General features: G+C 37.4%; 1 protein-coding gene and 1 non-coding gene across 3 annotated transcripts; one reads left to right on the forward strand and one right to left on the reverse strand.

Annotated features, from left to right (window-relative positions):
* Positions 1 to 483: 483 nt before the first annotated feature.
* EIF5A2 (eukaryotic translation initiation factor 5A2) lies at positions 484 to 14,286 on the forward strand. 2 transcript variants are annotated; one of them, XM_029939887.1, is made up of 6 exons: positions 484 to 648; positions 1,334 to 1,533; positions 2,063 to 2,167; positions 9,663 to 9,794; positions 10,561 to 10,651; positions 10,819 to 14,286. In XM_029939887.1, the coding sequence occupies exons 2-5, from the start codon at positions 1,369 to 1,371 to the stop codon at positions 10,618 to 10,620; spliced, it is 462 nt and encodes a 153-aa protein (XP_029795747.1). In that variant the 5' UTR covers positions 484 to 648; positions 1,334 to 1,368; the 3' UTR covers positions 10,621 to 10,651; positions 10,819 to 14,286. The 2 variants fall into 2 exon arrangements, with proteins under 2 accessions (XP_029795747.1, XP_029795748.1); XM_029939888.1 differs by having other exon boundaries at positions 9,663 to 9,750; positions 10,561 to 14,286.
* On the reverse strand, positions 9,233 to 9,375 carry LOC115293085. The gene has a single exon (XR_003909346.1). It is a non-coding gene; the product is annotated as a small nucleolar RNA SNORA67 (small nucleolar RNA).
* Positions 14,287 to 19,995: the final 5,709 nt, after the last annotated feature.

Genomic DNA, 19,995 nt, shown 5'->3' on the forward strand with positions numbered 1-19,995 from the left:
AGGTTACGAGCCGGTAATAAAATACTGCACTTCGGCTCTTCCTCGAGGAACAAGTGTGCTTTCGACCACAAACCTGGGCCAGGTTCGACCCCAAAGCTCCTGCTACAACCACGCAGGCCATGCGTTGAATTCGTGTCCCTCGCACGTCCTGACAACTGTCACGTTACAACCACCACGCACACGAAGGCAGGGGCCACAGAACGCGTGGTTCGGCTCCTGTTGACTTCAACTTGAACCCGAGTGCAACCAACATAAAAGTTTGAGGTAGCAAGTTTCCTTGCCTTAAAGTTCACCCTCAGCATTCGGACTCTAAAAAGTGCTCTTCACGCCGGAAGTGCACTAATCCGCAGCACGTGGGGTTGCCAGGGCGCTCTTCACGTGACTGGGCGGGACCTCGTGAACGGTGTAGCCAATGGTAGCCCAAGAGGGCGTTGCCTGTGACGCGCCGGGACCTATCCCGGAAGTGGGGCTGTGGTGGGGGCGGGAAAGGGCGGGGAGGCCGGGGTGTGGAAAGTGTGGCGGCCCCGCCCCGTCTCTTGGAACTGCCGGGGCAGCCACCGCTGCCGCCGCCGCCACCGCTGCCGCTGCCGCAGCTGTAGGGGATCGGCGCCGGTGCGCAGGCGAAAGGAGCTCTTTCCCTGCTGAAAGGTGAAGGCATGGGTAAAAGCTAGTAGGGCCGGGACTGGAGCGAGGCAGGGCCGGAGAAGGCGACCGGAGCCGAGTCCAGAATGAGGGAAGGAGGAAGGATGGATGGGGGAACGGAGGAGAGCGCGGGACCCGCCGGGGCTCAGGCCCTTGCGGGGCCGGGCCGGGCCGGGGATGCCGGCAGGACGAGAGGGCGCCTGAGAGGCCGGGGCGACGGCGCCGCAGGCTGTAGGGCGGGGTGCACGCCCGCTGCCTGAGGGCCAGGTGCTCTTGACCAGGTCCTGTTATCCCCATCCTTCTCGAGGATGTGCGGCCTGGGCTGGGTCCCCCGCAGTGGGGATAAGGGTGGCGGCAGAGGGCCGGGTGGCGCGGTGCGGGAAGGTCGCCGGCTTCTCCTGCGGTGGGACGATGGGGGCAGAGATTTGCTGCTCCCCGCGCCGGCGAGTGCCCAGGGCGGGTGTCCCCCACCCCCTAGGAGCTCATCCGCGATCTCCCTCCTTACCTCCCTACCAATGGATGGAAAAGTTTGTAGAGGCCGAAGTTAGAAAGTGTCTCCTATTCTTGGGTGGGTGTTCTATAAATGAAAAAATAATAGATCCATGATGTTTGGTACGTAACCTGTCCGAAATGTGGTGTTTCCCTGCCTGTGTTCCCGTTGTTAAAACGCAAACACAAACTTTTTGCGTAGTTCCCTGGGAAAAGCTAGCATCTCTCCAGCCCACCATGGCGGATGAAATTGATTTCACTACTGGAGATGCTGGGGCTTCCAGCACTTACCCAATGCAGTGCTCGGCCCTGCGCAAAAACGGCTTCGTGGTTCTCAAAGGACGACCATGCAAAATAGTGGAGATGTCAACTTCCAAGACTGGAAAGCACGGTCATGCCAAGGTAAGTGCCCTTCCAGGTCTCTGTGCGTTGGGGTTTTTGATCATTTGCATTACTGTGCGGAACATGAGATTTACATATTTATAACTTTGTAATAATCACAATTTTTTCTTCCCACAATTACTGAGTGACCAGCTATTGCTTTAGATACTGAAATAGCATTTCCTTTTGGGGCCCTTATAATGTTTCATTAACTGGGAAATCAAACTTTCCTGAAATCCTGGTGACTTAGAATATCTATTCAGATGAGAAAACCTGTTCCTACATAACCATTTCTCTTATGCACTCTTATCATTGAATTACTGGGCTATATATGATATTGAGTCTGGATATGTCATGAAACTGTTTAGTTTGGTTCACTGCTTCACAGTTCAATGGCCACTACATTTTTTTTTTAAGAAAATAAATTTAGATGACCTTGGAAGGAGAAAGAATCTGTCATAATCAGCTTTGGTATTGTGCTCTTGTGTATGTAATGAGTGATATACTTGGCAAAGATTAAACAGGTTTCCTGTTCTCCCTTTTCTGTTAGGTTCACCTTGTTGGAATTGATATTTTCACGGGAAAAAAATATGAAGATATTTGTCCCTCTACTCACAACATGGATGTTCCAAATATTAAGAGAAATGATTATCAAGTGAGTACTAATTTCCTGTAAAATAAGGTTGTTTCTTAAAGTTGCAAATACATTCATACTACAACTGTAATTTAACAAAACCTGGGAGTATTTTTGTAGGTTTTTATAACCAAATATTAGGCACCACTTAGCCTAAAACTTGGAAAAATAGTGATATTTAATACTTGCACCTTATCTATATTTATTACTAATTTGCTACTATTTTAACATTTTGAATTTTTGAAAAGTTGAACATGTTTTATTGTTTCTCAGATCAAGTGACTGCATTTTGTGATTAAATAAGTCCAACGTTTAGTAAAACTGCTATTCTCTTTGTTGTAATATTTCAAATGTAGATGACTCCCTTCCTGGTATTTTATTTCTTTTCACTTCTCAAACCTAAGACTTCCACAGAGTCATTGGAATTCATGTTCCACCAACCAAGTTTGTATGTTAATGAATGTGAGTCAGAATTTGGTATTCTTAAATACAGAAGTCAGTCGAAAGCCACTAATATAAAACGTAAGGTACATAGCCACTTGATACAGTAAAGAAAATACAGGGGTGCCTGGGTGGCTCAGTCGGTTAAATGTCTGGCTTCGGCTCAGGTCATGATCTTGCGGTTCATGGGTTCGAGTCCTGCATCAGGCTCTTTGCTGACAGGTCGGAGCCTGGACCCTGCTTCAGATCCTGTATCTTCCTCTCTCTCTGACCCTCCCCTGCTCACACTGTCTCTCTCTGTCTCTCAAAAATAAATAAAAAGCATAAAAAATATTTTTTTAAGAAAGAAAAAGAAAATATAAAACTATGTAATTGTTTTATTTACATTCAGTGACCATGCCATGACCTTTTCTTAAATTATAGGTATAAACTTCCAAGTTTTAGTCTCAATTATACATTTGGATAGGTCATGTGTAATGATAACATTTCGTTGGTTTGGGAGAATTGATGGTAACCAAACTATTGACCTCATAGGATGTGGGAGCTCAGATTAATCATAACTAAAGTCTCTCCTGTAAGTCTTCAATCTCAGTGGCAAGCATACCATATATAGAACTCTTTTCTGTTATATTTTACACAGTGAAAAATACAAGTGTCATACCTAGATTTTTAAAATTCATTTTAAACTGACTTCTTGCTCTATCTTTTATTGCATTATATAATTTTTAGAGCATATTACCATCAACTGCAATTCCCATATGATTTCCTTTTACTTTGTTCACATGTAATGTGTTTTTACATTTTTAATCTAACAAGTTTTATATTTTCACTTGCCCATTTATAAATGTTTTCTAGGTTCCTTTGGAGTCTTTGTAGACATTTGAATTGTCTTATTATAATAATAGCATATGGGTTGTTGTTTGTTTTTTTTTTTAGTCAGGCAAATTTGGGTTTGGATCTCATTCTGCTACTTTCTAGCTGGATGACCTTGGACAAATTATACAATCTCTCTGAGCCTCAGTCTTCCCATCCAGAAAGGAAGGATAATGGGAGAATTAAATGACAAAACGTATGCCATAATTGCCTCATAAGTAATTATGTACCAAAAAGTAGTCCTTTTCTGCTCCCCCTTTTCTTGTATAAAAATTCCATTTAATCATTCCATTATGCTTGGAGCACCTAATTTAGACATGGCTTATAGTGGGTGCTCAATAAACATTTGTTAAATGCATATGTGATTATTCATTAAAGTAAGGATAGTGCAGCTAGGGCTAAGCATAGACTTTTCTTTTGCCAAAAATGGATTTATGTTTTCATCCTTAACATACGAATGCTTTGAATATTCACTATTCATTTATACATTAATATGCATTCAATATAGAACGTTTTTGCCTTTGAGTGTTTCAGAAAGATAGTATCAGTAATTCATATAATTACTACCATGATCAGATTAGCCAATCATTGGGGTACCTAGGAGATTGACTAATGGTAAAAAAAAATGTGCTCTAGGCAAAGGCCTCACTTAACCTGTTCCCCTTTCCCTAGTCTAGACCCTGCTGTATCCCCAAATAGAATCCAAACCAAATTTTTCCGTTTAAGTCCTTTCAGTCAGTTAAGCATGTGACTCTTGATTTCGGCTCAGGTCTTGTGCTAATAATGGCTTCAGATTCTCTCTCTCTCTGCCCCTCCTCCATGCATGTGTGATATCTCTCTCTCTCAAAAATAAATATTTTTAAAAATTAGTCAGTCATTGGGGCGCGTGGTTGGCTCAGTAGGTTGAGCGTCCGACTTTAGCTCAGGTCATGATCTCACAGTTCGTGGGTTCGAGCCCCACGTCGGTCTCTGGGTTGACAGCTCAGAGCCTGGAGCCTGCTTCTGATTCTGTGCCTCCCTTTCTCTCTGCCCTCCCTGCTCATGATCTGTCTCTCTCTGTCTCTCAAAAATAAATAAATAAATAAATGTTTTAAAAAATTTTTTAAAAATTAGTCATTGATTGGAGCTTCAGATTTAAAATAAAGGAAAAATTTGGTTTGGATTTTATTTGGGGATACAGCAGGACCCAGACCAGGGTAAGGGGAATGAGGTAAGTAAGGCCCTTGCCTAGAACACAAAAATTTTTTTTCGGTTTATTTATTTTGATAGAGAATCCCAAGCAGGTTCCGTGATGTCAGTGCAGAGCCCAACTCAGGGCTCTATCCCATGAACCATGCATGATATCATGACTTAAGTGGAAATCAGAAGTGGGACACTTAAGTGACTAAGCCACCTAGATGCCCCTAGAGCACAAAATTTTAAATAAAAACAGGACCACTAACAATGTCAAGCCACATAGCAGGCTAAAGCAAAAGGAAAAATAATTCAAATTTTGTCTTTATTTAAAATTTTGATACTTTGTTCATCATGAAATTCTTGTATTAATTTTAGCTTTAAAATATGGGATCACTGATGAGTTTTTCTGGTGACACCTTAAATTTTGCACTCAGAACAAGTGCTTCACTTTCCTCATCTTAGTGTATGGTATGTAGTCTATATTGTATCATGGCTAAGAGAATGACTCACGCCAGACGGGCTGGGTCTGAATCCTTACTTTAACACTTACTAATTACGTGACCTCGGTTGGCAAGTTCCTTTACCTCTTGTCTTTTTTTCATTATTTATAAAATAAAGATAGGAATAATAAACTCCTCATGGGATCACTGTGAGGTTTACTTAGTTAGTACTTACAACAGTACCTTGCATGGTAAGTACTCAGTGATCATACCCCTTTGTTATCAAGTCACCATATAATACTTATTTCTGTTCATTTAAGAAATTTCACTCTGTGGGCCTTTTCAGTTATATTTATTGTGCTGTGGTGGTCTTCATGCACATATCCATACCAAATATGTACAAGGTATGAACCTGGAGTTGGGAGGAAATAGTTTCTATAAAAGACAATATTGGAACAATTGGTAAATTTGAATATGGACTGTATATAAATAATATTTTAGCAATATTGAATTTCCTAATTTTAAAAAATAAGCTGGTTATATAAGAATATGTCTTTCTTGGGGATAACACATTGAAGTGTTTATTGCTAAAGAGTCTTAATATTTGAAATATACTCTCAAATGGTTTAGTAAAAAGAAAAGAACAAGAATGTGTATTATATGTATTTTATGTATTCCTATATACAGAGAGAGAAAATGCACATATTAAATGTTAACAATGGGTGAATCTAGGGGAAATATAATGGATTTCGATGTATTTTTTGTAACTTTACTGAATATCTGAAAATTTTTAAATAATTTATGTAAAATGATCAAATAATTTTCATTATTTAATTTTATTTTCTACAGTTTTATTTTTGAAAATTTTAACTTTATTTCATATAGCAATTTATTTTTACAAGATGTTTAATTTTTTAAATATGTTGTTTTATTAGATATTTTATAATATATCTATACATATTTTATTTGAAATGCATTATATTTGATCCCACGGTTTAAATGATAAATCTTTGACTCTTTAAAAATAAAATACCACCATTATGTAAATAAATATCAAAGTATCAGTAGTAGTATTATTTGGCTTTTATGTTTCAGTCACTAATGGCAGTGGGAACCTTTAATTCTCGAAATAGACAAGTTCAACTTTGGGGAACTGCTAAAAAAGCCAAAATCAAAAAGATCTGCCTTGTAAGCTAGTGGTTATTTAGAATTATACAATAAATGATGTTGGGAAAACCAGACAGCCACATGCAAAAGAATGAAACTAGATTATCTTACACCATACACAAAAATTAACTCAAAATTGGTTAAAGACTTGAGTATAAGACCTGAAACCATAAAAGTAGAAGAAAACATTTGTAGTAAGCATCTTGACATTGGTCTTGGCATTAAATTTTTGGATCTGACCCCAAAAGCAAAGGCAGCAAAAGCAAAAATAAATGAGTGGGACTGCAAACTAAAATGCTCTGTACAGCAAAGGAAATCATCAACAAGATGAAAAGGCAGTCTACTGAAGGGGAGAAAATATTTGGAAATCATATATCTGATAAAGGGTTAATGTCCAAAACATATAAAGAACTCAGTAGCAAAAAACAACAACAACAAACCCAAGCAGTTTGATTAAAATATAGGCAGAGGATCAAAACAAATTTTTCCAAAGAAGATACACAGATGGCCAACAGGTACCTGAGAAGATATTCAACATTACTAATTACCAGGGAAATCCAAATCAAAACCGCAATGAGATATCACCTCATACCTGTTAGAATAGTTATTATCAAAAAGACAAAAAGTAACAAGTATTGGAAAAGATCTGGAGAAAAAGGAACTTCTTGGACTGTTGGTGGGAATTTAAATTGGTATTGCCACTATGGAAAAGAGTATGGAGGTTCCTCAAAAAGTAAAAGTAGAACTACCATATGATCCAGTTATACCACTTCTGGGTATGAAAACACTAATCTCAAAAGCTATATGCACCCAGATGTTCATTGCAGTATTATTTACAATACCCAAGATATGGAAACAGCCTAAATATCCATTAATGGGTAAATGGATTAAGAAGATGTAATATACATATGCAACTGACAACTACTCTGTCATAAAAAAAGGAAATGTTGACTTTTTAAAAAAATGTTTATTTATTTTGGAGAAAGAGAGTGCAAGCAGAGGAGGGGTACAGAGAGGGAGACACAGAATCTGAAACAGGCTCCAGGCTCTGAGCTGACAGTACAAAGCCTGACACAGGGCTCAGACTCACAAACCATGAGATCATGATCTGAGCCAAAGTCAGAAGCTTTACCACCTGAGCCACCCAGGCACCCCGGGAAATGTTGACATTTGCAACAACCTGGATGGAACTTGAAGTATTATGCTAAGTGCAATAAGTCAGAGAGAGAAAGAGAAATACTGTATGATTTCACTTACATGTGGAATGTAAAAAAGAGCAGATTGGTGGTTGGTTATTAGAGGTGAAGGGGATTGGGGAATGAGTGAAATGGGTAAAGGAGATCAATTGTATGGTGATGGATGGTAACTAGATTTATTTTGGTGATCACTTTGTAGTGTATATAAAGATTGGTACAATCAAAGAAAAAAACTGCACTTCTGCCTCAACCTCCTTGTTTCCCAGTTCTTTACCAACCACCTCACAAATGTTTGAGTGATGTTAAGATGAATTAAAAGTGTTTGTGGTTGCTTTGAGGATGGTTTTCTGTTTTTGAGATTTTAAGCTTGTGCAAAAGCTGCAATCTGGTGAGATATCTGTGGGAAACCATAGCCAGATCTGGTAGTGCCATAGAGAGGAGCTTGTGTGTCACAGCAGTAAACGGCGGTATCTTCGACTCTTTTGTGTTTGTCAATGTTAGCATCTCTGATTTCTGAATAATTGCCTTTTATAAAATCTGTTAGAAGTCTGGGCACCTGTTGCTGGATGGGAGAGTAGTTCTATTTTTGGTTTTTTGAGGAACCTCCATACTGTTCTCCAGAGTGGAAGTGACTATACCAGTTTGCATTCCCATCAGTAGACACTCATATGTGGAATTTAAGAAACAAATTTAAAAAACAAAACCAGATGAACATATGGGAAGGCAGAGGGGAGAGAAGAGACTGAGGATTGATGGAAGTGGGTGGAAGATGGGCTGGATAGGTGATGGACAGTACGAAGGCCCACTTGTGATGAGCACTGGATGTTGTATTTATTTAAGTGATAAATCACTGAATTCTACTCCTGAAACCAACACTACACTATACATTAACTAAAATTTAAATAAAGTAAAAAAGAAGTCTAGGCATACTGATGGTAGCTATCCTTTTAGAATAAATGAGTACAGCCTGGCTGTACTATAATAAAAAAAAAGTGGTATCAAAACTGTGTCTTTTCATACGTGAAACTGGGTTTGTCTCATTAATGTCATCAACAAGCAAATATTTGTCTTGAAAAAATGTCTAATGTAGTAAACTGGACACCAAAAGTTTTCTACCGAATTTTGTTCATAATCAAATTATAAAACACATTATAATCATGGAAAACTAAAATTAACTTTATGCCCATTAATAGGAAGACAGTTTAATCAGTTATAATCTATGCAGTTTGAAGTAGTTAGAGACCAAGGTAGGCCTGTAGTTTCCAATTTGGAAAGATTTCTAAGACATCGTTAAGTGAAAACAACTTGCTGAAAAATACCTGTAATTTCCCATTTATGTTTTTTTTCTTTTGATACAAAAAGTGACATTTATTCAAAGAAAAGAAAAAAAACTAACAAGATGTCCATCCCATGGCTCCCTTCCCTCCCCACCCCTGCTCCTCTTCAGCCCCCCAGGGCCTGAATCCTGGATAGGGCTAGGGAACAGGACAGCCCTTCAGATGAGGTCAGCAACATTGACGAGCGTCTCCTCAATTGAAGATTTGTGGAAGGTCTCAATATCTCGAAGAGTCCTCTTGTCTTCTTCTGTCACCATGTAAATGGCCACACCCTTATGGCCAAATCGTCCACCAGGACCAATTCTATGGATAGTTTTCCTTGTTGGTGGGAAGGTCATAGCTGATGACTGAAGAAACCTGCTGCACATCAGTGCCTCTGGCCTAGGGCAGGGGAGAAGACAAGTTCATCATGGGAATGAGAAGAAGACGCAGCCTCTCCAGAAAGGATTGACATATGCATGTAGACAGCCAAAGGAAGGCAAAGGAAACAAACATCCCATTCCCCCCAACAACCTAAGGCACGTCAGATTTTATTCCAAGTTACTAATTTCTTGAAAAGAGGCATGAGCAGGCCTTTTGGAGACAGAATCACCTTGGATTCTCATTTATTTTTTCTAAAGCAACCATATTTGTATTGTCCACATATACATAAATGCTTCAGGGCATATTATATATATATCGAGAGAGAGAGAGAGAGATTTGGAGGAAGGTAGTGTATAGGAAGGAGTGAACTTATAATTTTAGTCTATACATCGTTTATGCTTTTGTGTGTTTAACATTTTTAAGCTCTAAGAATATATTAATGGATATATATGTATACTATGTAAATATTACAGAGAATGATATAATCTAATCACTGTAAATGATATATATATTTTTTTAATAGCTGATATGTATTCAGGATGGTTACTTATCCCTGCTGACAGAGACCGGTGAAGTTCGTGAGGATCTTAAGCTGCCAGAAGGTGAACTAGGTAAAGAAATAGAAGGAAAATACAATGCAGGTGAAGATGTACAGGTAAAGACCCAAGGAGAGATTGCTTTTTATAAAAACTGTGGCCTAAACTAGTTAGCAAAAAATGTCAAATATGAAATGTAGTCTTTATATACTGCTGAAATTCAAACTGATGTCTTTGAGACAATTTTCCCATGAGATCCTTTACCAAAGAAAGTATCAAAGTTCACTTTTTGCTAAGTAGACACTGCCAATGCCAAATTTGTTTTGAAGACTGGCATCTGAACTATTAAAAATGAGAAAGGATGGGGACACCTGGGTGGCTCAGTCGGCTGAGCATCCAGCTTCAGCTCAGGTCATGATCTCACGGTTCATGGGTTCGAGCCCCACATCAGGCTCTGTGCTGACAGCTAGCTCAGAGCCTGGGGCCTGCTTCGGATTCTGTGTCTCCCTCTTTCTCTGTCCCTCCCCTGTTGATGCTCCGTTTGTCTCTCAAAAATAAATAAATGTAAAAAAAAATTTTTTTAATGAGACAGTGTGAAGGTGATTTCCTCTTTGTCTTTGCTATGACTCTCAGAAGTATAACGTCTACTCAGTATTGAGACGTTCATAGCTCTTATTCTCCCTGCTCCCTGGAAGTCATCTTAAAAACTACAATCTGTGAAATTTTACTTTGGAAAATTATAAAGAAAGTAGATTATCTGGTCTTGGAATACCTCTTTCCAAAGTCAGAATGTGTAAAATATCCATAAATATCCAGTATACGATAACGTATCTTATATATGTATTGCCTTCCAAATAACTTTCTGCCTGCATTTTCCCCTTCTAGGTGTCTGTTATGTGTGCAATGAGTGAAGAGTACGCTGTAGCCATAAAGCCCTGCAAGTAAACGGGAACATCAGGCATGAACAAAATGTTAGGTCTGGATCAACCACAGATCTACAGTTTGGGTCTAAGTTGTCACCAAAGCTATGGCCTTCATAAGCAACCTCATTTTTTTACATTGTTTTGAAATTGTGCTCATTAGTTTTGCAGGCAATTGGTAATTTAAAATCATCGAGATGTGTATTTTTTTTTAATTTTGTAGATGTCGTTCCTGTAACTTTCCTGTGGTTTTCAGTGAGTACAAGAAATAGATAAGCTGGCTTCAGCAGATGTGATTTGTCTCAGCAAATCATTCCTGAATTTTAGTTGATAGATAAACCAGGGTTTTAAATCAGACAATGTAGCATCTAGTGGTATCGAAGTACCACATTTATGTTGAATTGCTCTGCAGTAATTTTAGACCTAATATAGAATAAGTTGATCATGGATTGGAATTGTCAGAGCTTCAGTCTGTGTGTGGCAAGCACAAATCCTTAAACAAAAATCGTGTTATCAAAAAGTGTCAGTTTTCTTAGTAGGCATGTGCAACCACCTGTATTACCTCAGTCAGACTTTTCTTTGCCAAATTGTTGGAAGTGATGTGACCTTCTACGTAGTGATTTTGCTGCCCGCTCATAGTTGACAGGCATTGTAACTATGCCAGTTGACGATTACTAGCAAGTCAGATTGTAAAGCAGGAGTGTACAGGGGGCAGTGGCACAGGAGACTGGTTAGAGCTATCGGTTTCTACTTGGGGCCTGTGTAGTTGGCATAAAAATAGAAAGTCTCTTTCTAGTTATGTTTTTGCTTTTTCCTTTTGTTCTCTCTGTATTTGAAGGAGTGACCTGCTTTATTATAGGATACTATGCAGTGCTTTTTATCAATATGTTGAATAAATTGTTGGTATTTATAGTAGTCCCTCCATTCCAACCATTTTTAAGTATATTTTTTGACATTAAAATATTTAGTTGTCCAGCAAACCTGGAAATCCCTTAAATCGATTTGGAATATTTATTAAATTTATGTACGCTTTTTCTAAAGTGAAGTGAAAGTGCATTGTAGAACAAGAGTTACTTTCTGTGATAACTATTATTTTTCTTATTTTAAGAAGTACGTACTTTTTTTCTGATTGTTATGTACTTAATTCAGTTACTGGTGTGAAGCATAAGTAGGAAAGAATTCTACAAACTGAATAATTTAAAAAAGTGTTTTAGGTGACTCAGCTACATTTCTCTTTGTATATCTTATTTCCAGGATTCTAGACACTGTCACAGGGTTTGCAAGGACCTTTGGCTTAATAACAATCATTATATTGAAATTAAACTTAGAACAAAATCACTACTTCAGTAATCATTCCCTAAGACTGATTATGAGACCTTTCTCATCATACCTCGACCTCTGAAAGGCCTTTGGTCCTATCTACTAGAGGAAAACATACATGATGTTGTACCTTATCTAATCAGTAACTGAAAATAGTATTAGGAACAGGAGATCCCAAAGGTTTAGTTACTTAATTTGTGCACATTTTTAAATCTTGTATTGGCCTCAGCAAACCCATTTGGAGAAGAAACCAAGATACTTTAAGGGAAATGCAAGGAGAATTCTAAAGCACAAGAAATATAGAGGTTATAGTTAACCATTTTAGTGTAACATCTTAGCTTTTGCCCATCTGAAGCACAATTAGGCATTAGGCTAAATTCTTTCCAGTATTCCATTTAAGTACCTACTACATACTTCTCTAGTTTTTTAGCAGTCTGCTCTGTGTGTTTTACTTGGTACTGGTTGGCATTGTTATCCACAGGAATTCCAGAAAGTTCTCAATCTGTGCTGCTTACTGGTCACTCATAGGGCCCCAGTTATCCATACTATTGTTCTGATTTACTATTAATTCTGGATTAGCATGCCCTTGTTGTTCCTAACTTGTCAAACTTCACATAAATACATTTCAGTTGTGAGGTAAGCATATGTAAATTATAACGCATCTCTATCTTCATACCTTGAATGACAAAAGCTATTTATGCATAAATATTTTAAGTACTATAATGAAGTGTAAATACTCTTCTGATATATAACTTAAGTATAGATTTTAAAGATATGGGACTGTTTATTTTCACATAAGTCAGTACATGTTTCTCTAGAACAAAATACTTCATTTAGTAAAGCTTTATAAATTGTATTAAAAGGAAGCAGGTAAACATATTTTTTAACATAGAACAGCAGTGACTTCATTCTTTTTGACATCAGAAATATTAAAAGTTGATTCCTAGTATTTGTTGTACTTTTTTGTAGCAAATGTTAAATATCACAGGTTACCATGTATAGAGTGTAGACTGTCAGTGTTGATAGATTATACAGTGATACACCATTTTTGTCAGCAGACATTTCACCAATTTATATACAATATTAACAAGTGGAATATCTGCTTCTTTCTAGAGCACCATATTTTATTTCTACTGTGAAGACTTTGTTACACCTTATTTGCTACTACAAAGTTGAATACCCTCTAAAATAGATCAAATCATTGCTACTTTGACTTAGTATTTGCATCATAAACATAATTCTGATGTTTCATTTTCCCCTCCAAGGGCTGTCTGTCACTTGAAATTGTTGCTAACCAAGCTCTTGAATCCGTTACCATTTATGGTACAAAATTCTGTACCAATGCTTTATAACAATTACCAAAACTCTCCTGCAGCGGAGCATGGTATCTTTAGCAGGAGATGCTACAATAAAATGTTAAGGCTATAAAATTTGGGGACACAATTTTTCATTATAGCACAATGTGGAGTGCGTGCATATGCACACACAGCTTTGGATGTTTGTTCTTTTTACAAAGTCCTTTCAACTCTTAAAAGTACTGTAGTCTGGTAGTGCCTCAAATGTAACTTTTTTTTTTAATTTACAACCTTTCCAGAATTTGTTTTTGTAACTTTAAAGTTCTCAATTAGATTATTTCTAGTTGAGCTGTAATTTGAATGCATTGTTCTCAGGACTGTTTGTGCTAAGAGCTGAAGTTGCATTATTTTAAAGCTGCCTGAAAGTATATTGCCAAATTTTCCCAAATTGCAATACAATGATAACATGCAAATAAAAAAATCCTTAACATCAACATACTTAACTTATATGCTAAGTATTAAAGAAAAAAATGGGAACATTGGTAACAACTATACTGGAATCTTGCCATATATTTTTCATTGTAGAATAGAATTTGGTAGTCTTATCTTAGAACCCAAATCTTAATGATATATCTGAAAGCATTCCTTTGGCATGGACCCCAAAGATAGTTTTAAGAGCCAGACAAAGATGTAGTGGTTCTCAAACATATATAGGAACAACAGATCAAAAATTCATAATGCTCTTTTGGGTACATGAAAATGTTTACATACTGAATTCTATAATATGAACCAGAAACAAATTTACTATGAGAAAATGTGGCTCTTAAGCAGTATAAGAGCAAACTCTAAGCATATTTCCATAAACCATTATGTTATATTGAACTGATCAACAGTTTAAAATTTTCTAACTTTACGTAGGCATAATATTTTATAGTTTTTAAGCCTTTTTTTCTCCTGGCATTCAGACAAGTAATGGACAACAAAAGCTTATGGAAAATTTACTGTGGAAAACCTTAAAATTGAGAAAATTCAATCTATTAACTTTAATCTATTAAATCTTTTTTCTCTGAACTGGATAGATGGCATCATTATTTGATTTTAGCAGGGAACATTTGGATTTAGCTTATGGAACACAGATGTTCTGTGAGAACATGACTTGAAGTCACTATATAATTTAATGTTTCTCCATTAAGTATACATCTGAATATCAACTTAACTACCAAGTGAGGTCAAGTGCCTGAAAAGTGCTATCTACATCTAATTAGCATGTCTTCCTTATGTGAAAGATGCATCTTAAAGCAGTGCATATCAGGCTTTCTTTCACCTGCTAGAAACATACTTGTTGCCAAACTTACCAACTACCACTATCCCTTTCGCCTTAGAATTGACTGAAACCTATTTTACAGTTGAGAGAGAGGTTCTCTTACTCATATGAAGTCCCTAAAACTATTTCTTGGTAATGGTAGACTTAGGTTCATCTTAGTTCAAGATTGTATTTTTTAAAAACTCTGGACACCAAACTATATTCAGTCATGACTATATAGCTTGTCATAAGTCGTAATTGTGATCTTTATTGAAAGGAATTCTTTATTATGGTTAATACCTACTATAAATGAGCACTCTTGTGCTTGTTGCAAATTGTAATGCACATCACTAGTTCTATGCTAGTATGATGAAAATGGTTAGTTCCATATTATTACATACTGGTGTTCTCCTCTCCAGAAAGGAAATAGTTGAAATGGCATTGTCTAATCCAGAGGCACTTTATTAGTAACGCATTTTATTTGTCTTGGGTATAGGAGAATTCCTGCCTTTTATCTACAGAGACTCCTGTTTTAGCTAAAACTTTGAAATTATAAGATCTGTAGTATGGGTATGATAATTGTGTATTTTACATTTCAAATATGGGTAAAATTCAAAATTTGTCTTTGAGTATACTAAATTATTAAAACCACTTACATTGTAGATGATATACATCAATTATAACTTTTTGTTACATTAAAATTTATTTGTCTGGTAACTTCATCAACTGTATTAAATAAAAATAAAGTTAACTTAACAGCCTGCCCTATTCTTGTACATATACATTCCTAAAACCATTTTTATACTAGAAAATAGTATGGATTTTTGAGTTGATCACTGTTAAATGAAAATCTAACTTGTTTTTATTGTTTTTATATTCTGGATCCTTACTAGAGAGTACCCTAGCTTAATAGCTGGGAACGCTGATTTTAAAGTTTAGTTCCAGATTTAGGTACAGTTTTGTTTTCATTTTAAATTTTTAATAGTTTTAAAATATGTGAAATAGTCCCAGGGTTCAAAATTCTGTAGTTACAAGAGTAAAAACCTCTTTCCATCTTCACCCTTTTTCTTGCCTTCTTCCAGAGATATTTAATGCAAGGGCAGTTAATGGTTCCTCCCCTACCCCTGCTCCCCCCACCCCCGATGCCCCCTCCCCCCACCCCATGTCTGAGGTGTTCCTTCCTTACCAGCATTGCTGTTCTCTCCACAGTGATGTGAATGGTGTGATGAATCCCTGAAGCAAACCCTTCATCCTTCTTCCAGTTCTTTGTGTAATCAACACCATCTGGGCAGTTTCATCCCTAGCTGACTCAACCCTTTCTTCTTTTTACACACTAGACCATTCTCAAACATCTCTCACTCCCTGACATTTGAGCCTTGTCAAAAGACCACCATGGCAGTTGTGACCTCATATCCATAGCCAATATTACTGATATCCCTAACCTTCCCAAACCAGCAAACTAGTGGTACAGTAAGAGAAGCACCAGATTAGTGTTTCGGCTCTCAGCCCCACTCTTTTTTTTGCCATTTGCAAATACCGGTAGCCTAGTCTCCCAGAGGGAGGCATGGGAGGGAAAAAAGAAGCATGAAAAGGCTAATTATTTATGTGTCAGCCTATCTTAATCCCTCTTCCATCCCCAACCTTTTAATTAAACTTTCTATCCAAATAGGAGGTGTCCTGTGGAATTGGCCACATTTAGAACTCAGACTGCCTAACTAAAGTGTATGTTCCACTGGGAATTTAAAACATCTACAGGCAGGGGAGCCTGGGTTGCTCAGTCAGTTAAGCATCCAACTCTTGGTTTAGGCTCAGGTCATGATCTCATGGTTCATGAGACCCAGCCTCAAGCCCCATGTCAGGCTCTGCACTGACAGGGTGGAGCCTGCTTGAGATTCTTTCTCTGCTCCTTCCCCATTCACACACACACACACACACACACACACACACACACACACATCCTCTCTCTCTCCTCTCTCCTCTCTCTCTCTCTTTCTCCCTCTCTCTAAAATGAAGTAAACATTAGAAATAAATAAACATAACATCTACAGGCATACCTCAGAGAGATTGCAGGTTTGGTTCCAGACCACTGCAATAAAGTGAATATCGAAACAAAGTGGTTCAGGTGAATTTTTTAGTTTCCTAGTGCATATAAAAGTTATGTTTAGGGACACCTGGGTGGCTCAGTCAGCTAAGCGGCTGACTTTGGCTCAGGCCATGATCCCTTGTTCGTGGGTTTGAGCCCCGCGTCAGGCTCTGTGCTGACAGCTCAAAGCCTGGAGCCTGCTTCGGATCTGTCTCCCTCTCTCTCTGCCCCTCCCCACTCATGCTCTGCCTCTCTCTGTCTCAAAAATAAGTAAAACATTAAATATTTTTTAAGTTATGTTTATACTATATACTGTAGTCTATTAAGTGTGCAATCACATATGTCTAAAACGATAATGTACACACATGAATTTAAAAATATTGCCAAATGGGGCACATGGGTGGCTCAGTTAAGCATCTGGCTTCTGACTTCTGCTCAGGTCGTGATCTCCTGGTCCATGAGTTTGAGCCCTGCATCGGGCTCTGTGCTGACAACTCAGAGCCTGGAGGCTGCTTCAGATTCTGTTTCTCCCTCTCTCTGTCTCTGCCTCTCCCTGCTCAGGCTCAGTTTCTCTCTCTCTCTCTCTCAATATTAAAAAATATTGCAAATAAATGCTAACCATCATCTGAGTTTTCAGCAAGTCATAATCTCTTCGTCGGTGGAGAGTTTTTTCTTGGTGTTGATGGCTACTGACTGGTCACAGTGGTTGCTAAATGTTGGGGGGCTTTAGCAATTAAAATAAGGCAACAATGAAATCTGCTGCATCACTTAATTATTCCTTTCATAAACTATTTCCCTGTAGCATGTGATGCTGCTTGGTAATATTTTAGACCCACAACAGAACTTCTTTCAAAATGGGAGTCAATCCTCTCAAACCTCAAACTTGCTGTTGCTATACTGACTATGTTATATTCTAAATCCTTTGTTGTCCTTTCAATGATCTTCACAGCATCTTCACAAGGAGTAGACTCCATCTCAGGAAACCCACTTTCTTTGCTCATCCATAAAAAGCAACCCTCTGATCCATTAAAGTTTTATGAAATTTCAGCAATTCAAATATAATAATAATGAAAACGTGTGACGTATTGTGAGAATTACCAAAATGTGACACAGAGTTATGAAGTAAGGAAATGGTGTTGGGGGAAAAGAAATGGTGCTGATAGGCTTGCTGGACTCAGGTTGCCATTACCTTCAGTTTCTTAAAAAGAAAAGAATGCATCTCTGTGAAGTGCAACAAAGCTAAGCACGAGATGAGGTGTGTTTATATCCCCATGATACATTCAACAGGGTCAGTTATAACCACTGGGTGCGTATTGGCTAGAAAGGATTCACCTACAAGGTTATATCAGTCTAGATGTCCAATTTGAGAGTTATTTCTGGATCCAGTCAAAATAATCTTTGTCTACACCCATGGGCACATCGCAGCATCACAATGACTTGTGCCCCAGTGTTTGGAAAGGCCAGAAAAGCTTGGCAACCTCAGCTGCCATCAGATTCCTAGCCAGATTCTAATTGGGAGAATGGAGGCTCACCTACCTAGCACTGATTGTGTCTACCCCTTTTTTGTTCACAATTACGTGTGTGAATTTCACTTAAAAGTGCTGTCGCTCTAGTTCATTTTAATTGCTGCGGAATCAATAAGATCAATCTCTTGGAGATTTTATGTACATATCACTAACACACTGATGTTAGAGAATATGCCTTCCTTTCAAAGGCAAGTGGAACTTTAAAAAAAAAATTAGGGCACAAAGAAAACAGTGGTTTCTATAAGGCAGAAATATTTAAAATAACATTCTGATACCAGTCCCAAGTGAAATTAAAACAAAATCGAAAAATAAGAAAACCCTTCTATCTACCAGCAAATTAAAAAAAAATTTTTTTAAAAGGCCTGTTACAGGGGCACCTGGATGGCTCAGTCAGTTAAGCGTCCAACTTTGGCTCTGGTTATGATCTTGCAGTTCGTGGGTTCGAGCCTCGCATCAGGCTCTGTGCTGACAGCTAGCTCAGAGCCTGGAGCCTGTCTTCGGATTCTGTGTCTCGCTCTTTCTCTGATCCTCCCCTGCTCATGCTGTGTGTCTCTCTCTCAAAAATAAACTTAAAAAACATTTAAAAAATTAAAAAATGAAATAGCCTAAACAGAACAAATTTAATAAAAGAAATGAGAAAGTTATCAAGAAAACATCCCACAAAAATTTATAGATGTGGATATAAATGGAGAGAAAGAGGAAAAACAAATGATAAATGGAGCAAAATGTTAATAATATGTAAAAATCTGGATAAAGGATATACAGACACATATATATCACATATATATATTTATATAAACTTTGCCCAGATTTTATGTTTTATATTTATCTGTGTGTGTTCTTTGAACTATTTTTTATAACATTTACAATTTTAGGTACAGTAATTTTTTTCTAAAAAGAGTGTTTTAATTCAGAAAGCATGTATAGTACCATTGAATTTTAATAAATGAATATAATTACTTGTGTAATCTAAATTGTTTATATTTATACATACATATTCACAAATATGCATGCCCCCAAAGCATTAAGAAGCTATTTCTAAGCAAATAGGATTCTAGATATTTTTATACATTCTCTTTTTTGTTTCTCTGTATTTCCATGAGAATTTCTTTTGGCTTAAGATAATTTTTTTAACTTAAAAAGTTCCTTAAAGCATTGTTTATAATAGTGAAAAGGTGGAAATAATTTAAATGGCCAATAATTTGAAAGACCAAGCTAAAAATAACAAGACAAAAATGACAGAAAATAAGCAATGAAAAAATATACTTATTCTCTTTTTAAAGTTTAACCAATTATTCAGAATTCCTGTGGCACAAACAGGAAAACCTTACTTCTTAAAATTACAACTGTTAGAAATAATTTTTTTAAAAATCGCTTAAGGTTTTCCTAAATATAGAGTGAGCATAAACTTTTTTATCTTAGTTTTTAATGTTTTAATGTTTAATGCTCTCTAATCAAATTAGTAAAAGACAAGCAGCAGTGACGTCAGTTTTTATTTCCCCTGCCTGGCACCCTTAACTTTCATTTATAAATATTTAACAAAGAACATTCAAGGTGGGAGGATTAAAAGCTGTGTTCTTCAGTGGTAGTAAGTTTCTCTCAGTGCCCTGTTGTTGCGGAGAAGGGCTGTAACACATCCTTTGTCAAAGCTGTGCAGTTTACTTCCATAGGAGTCTTTGTGCTACAATGTCATTGGAGTATATTTTTCTGGAGATGGGTAGTGCTGGTCTATTTTGCATTCTAAGTAATTTCCCATTCACGAATTTTCTCTGCAGCTCTGGCTACTCCTGTTTCACTCATCCACTCTTTCTAACTAAAATTTTCTATTTTTAATTTCTAGAACTTATTTTCTTTCAGTCCCAGCCAATTTGAT

This window comes from Suricata suricatta, chromosome 5, assembly GCF_006229205.1.
Source record: "Suricata suricatta isolate VVHF042 chromosome 5, meerkat_22Aug2017_6uvM2_HiC, whole genome shotgun sequence".
NCBI lineage: Eukaryota > Metazoa > Chordata > Mammalia > Carnivora > Herpestidae > Suricata > Suricata suricatta.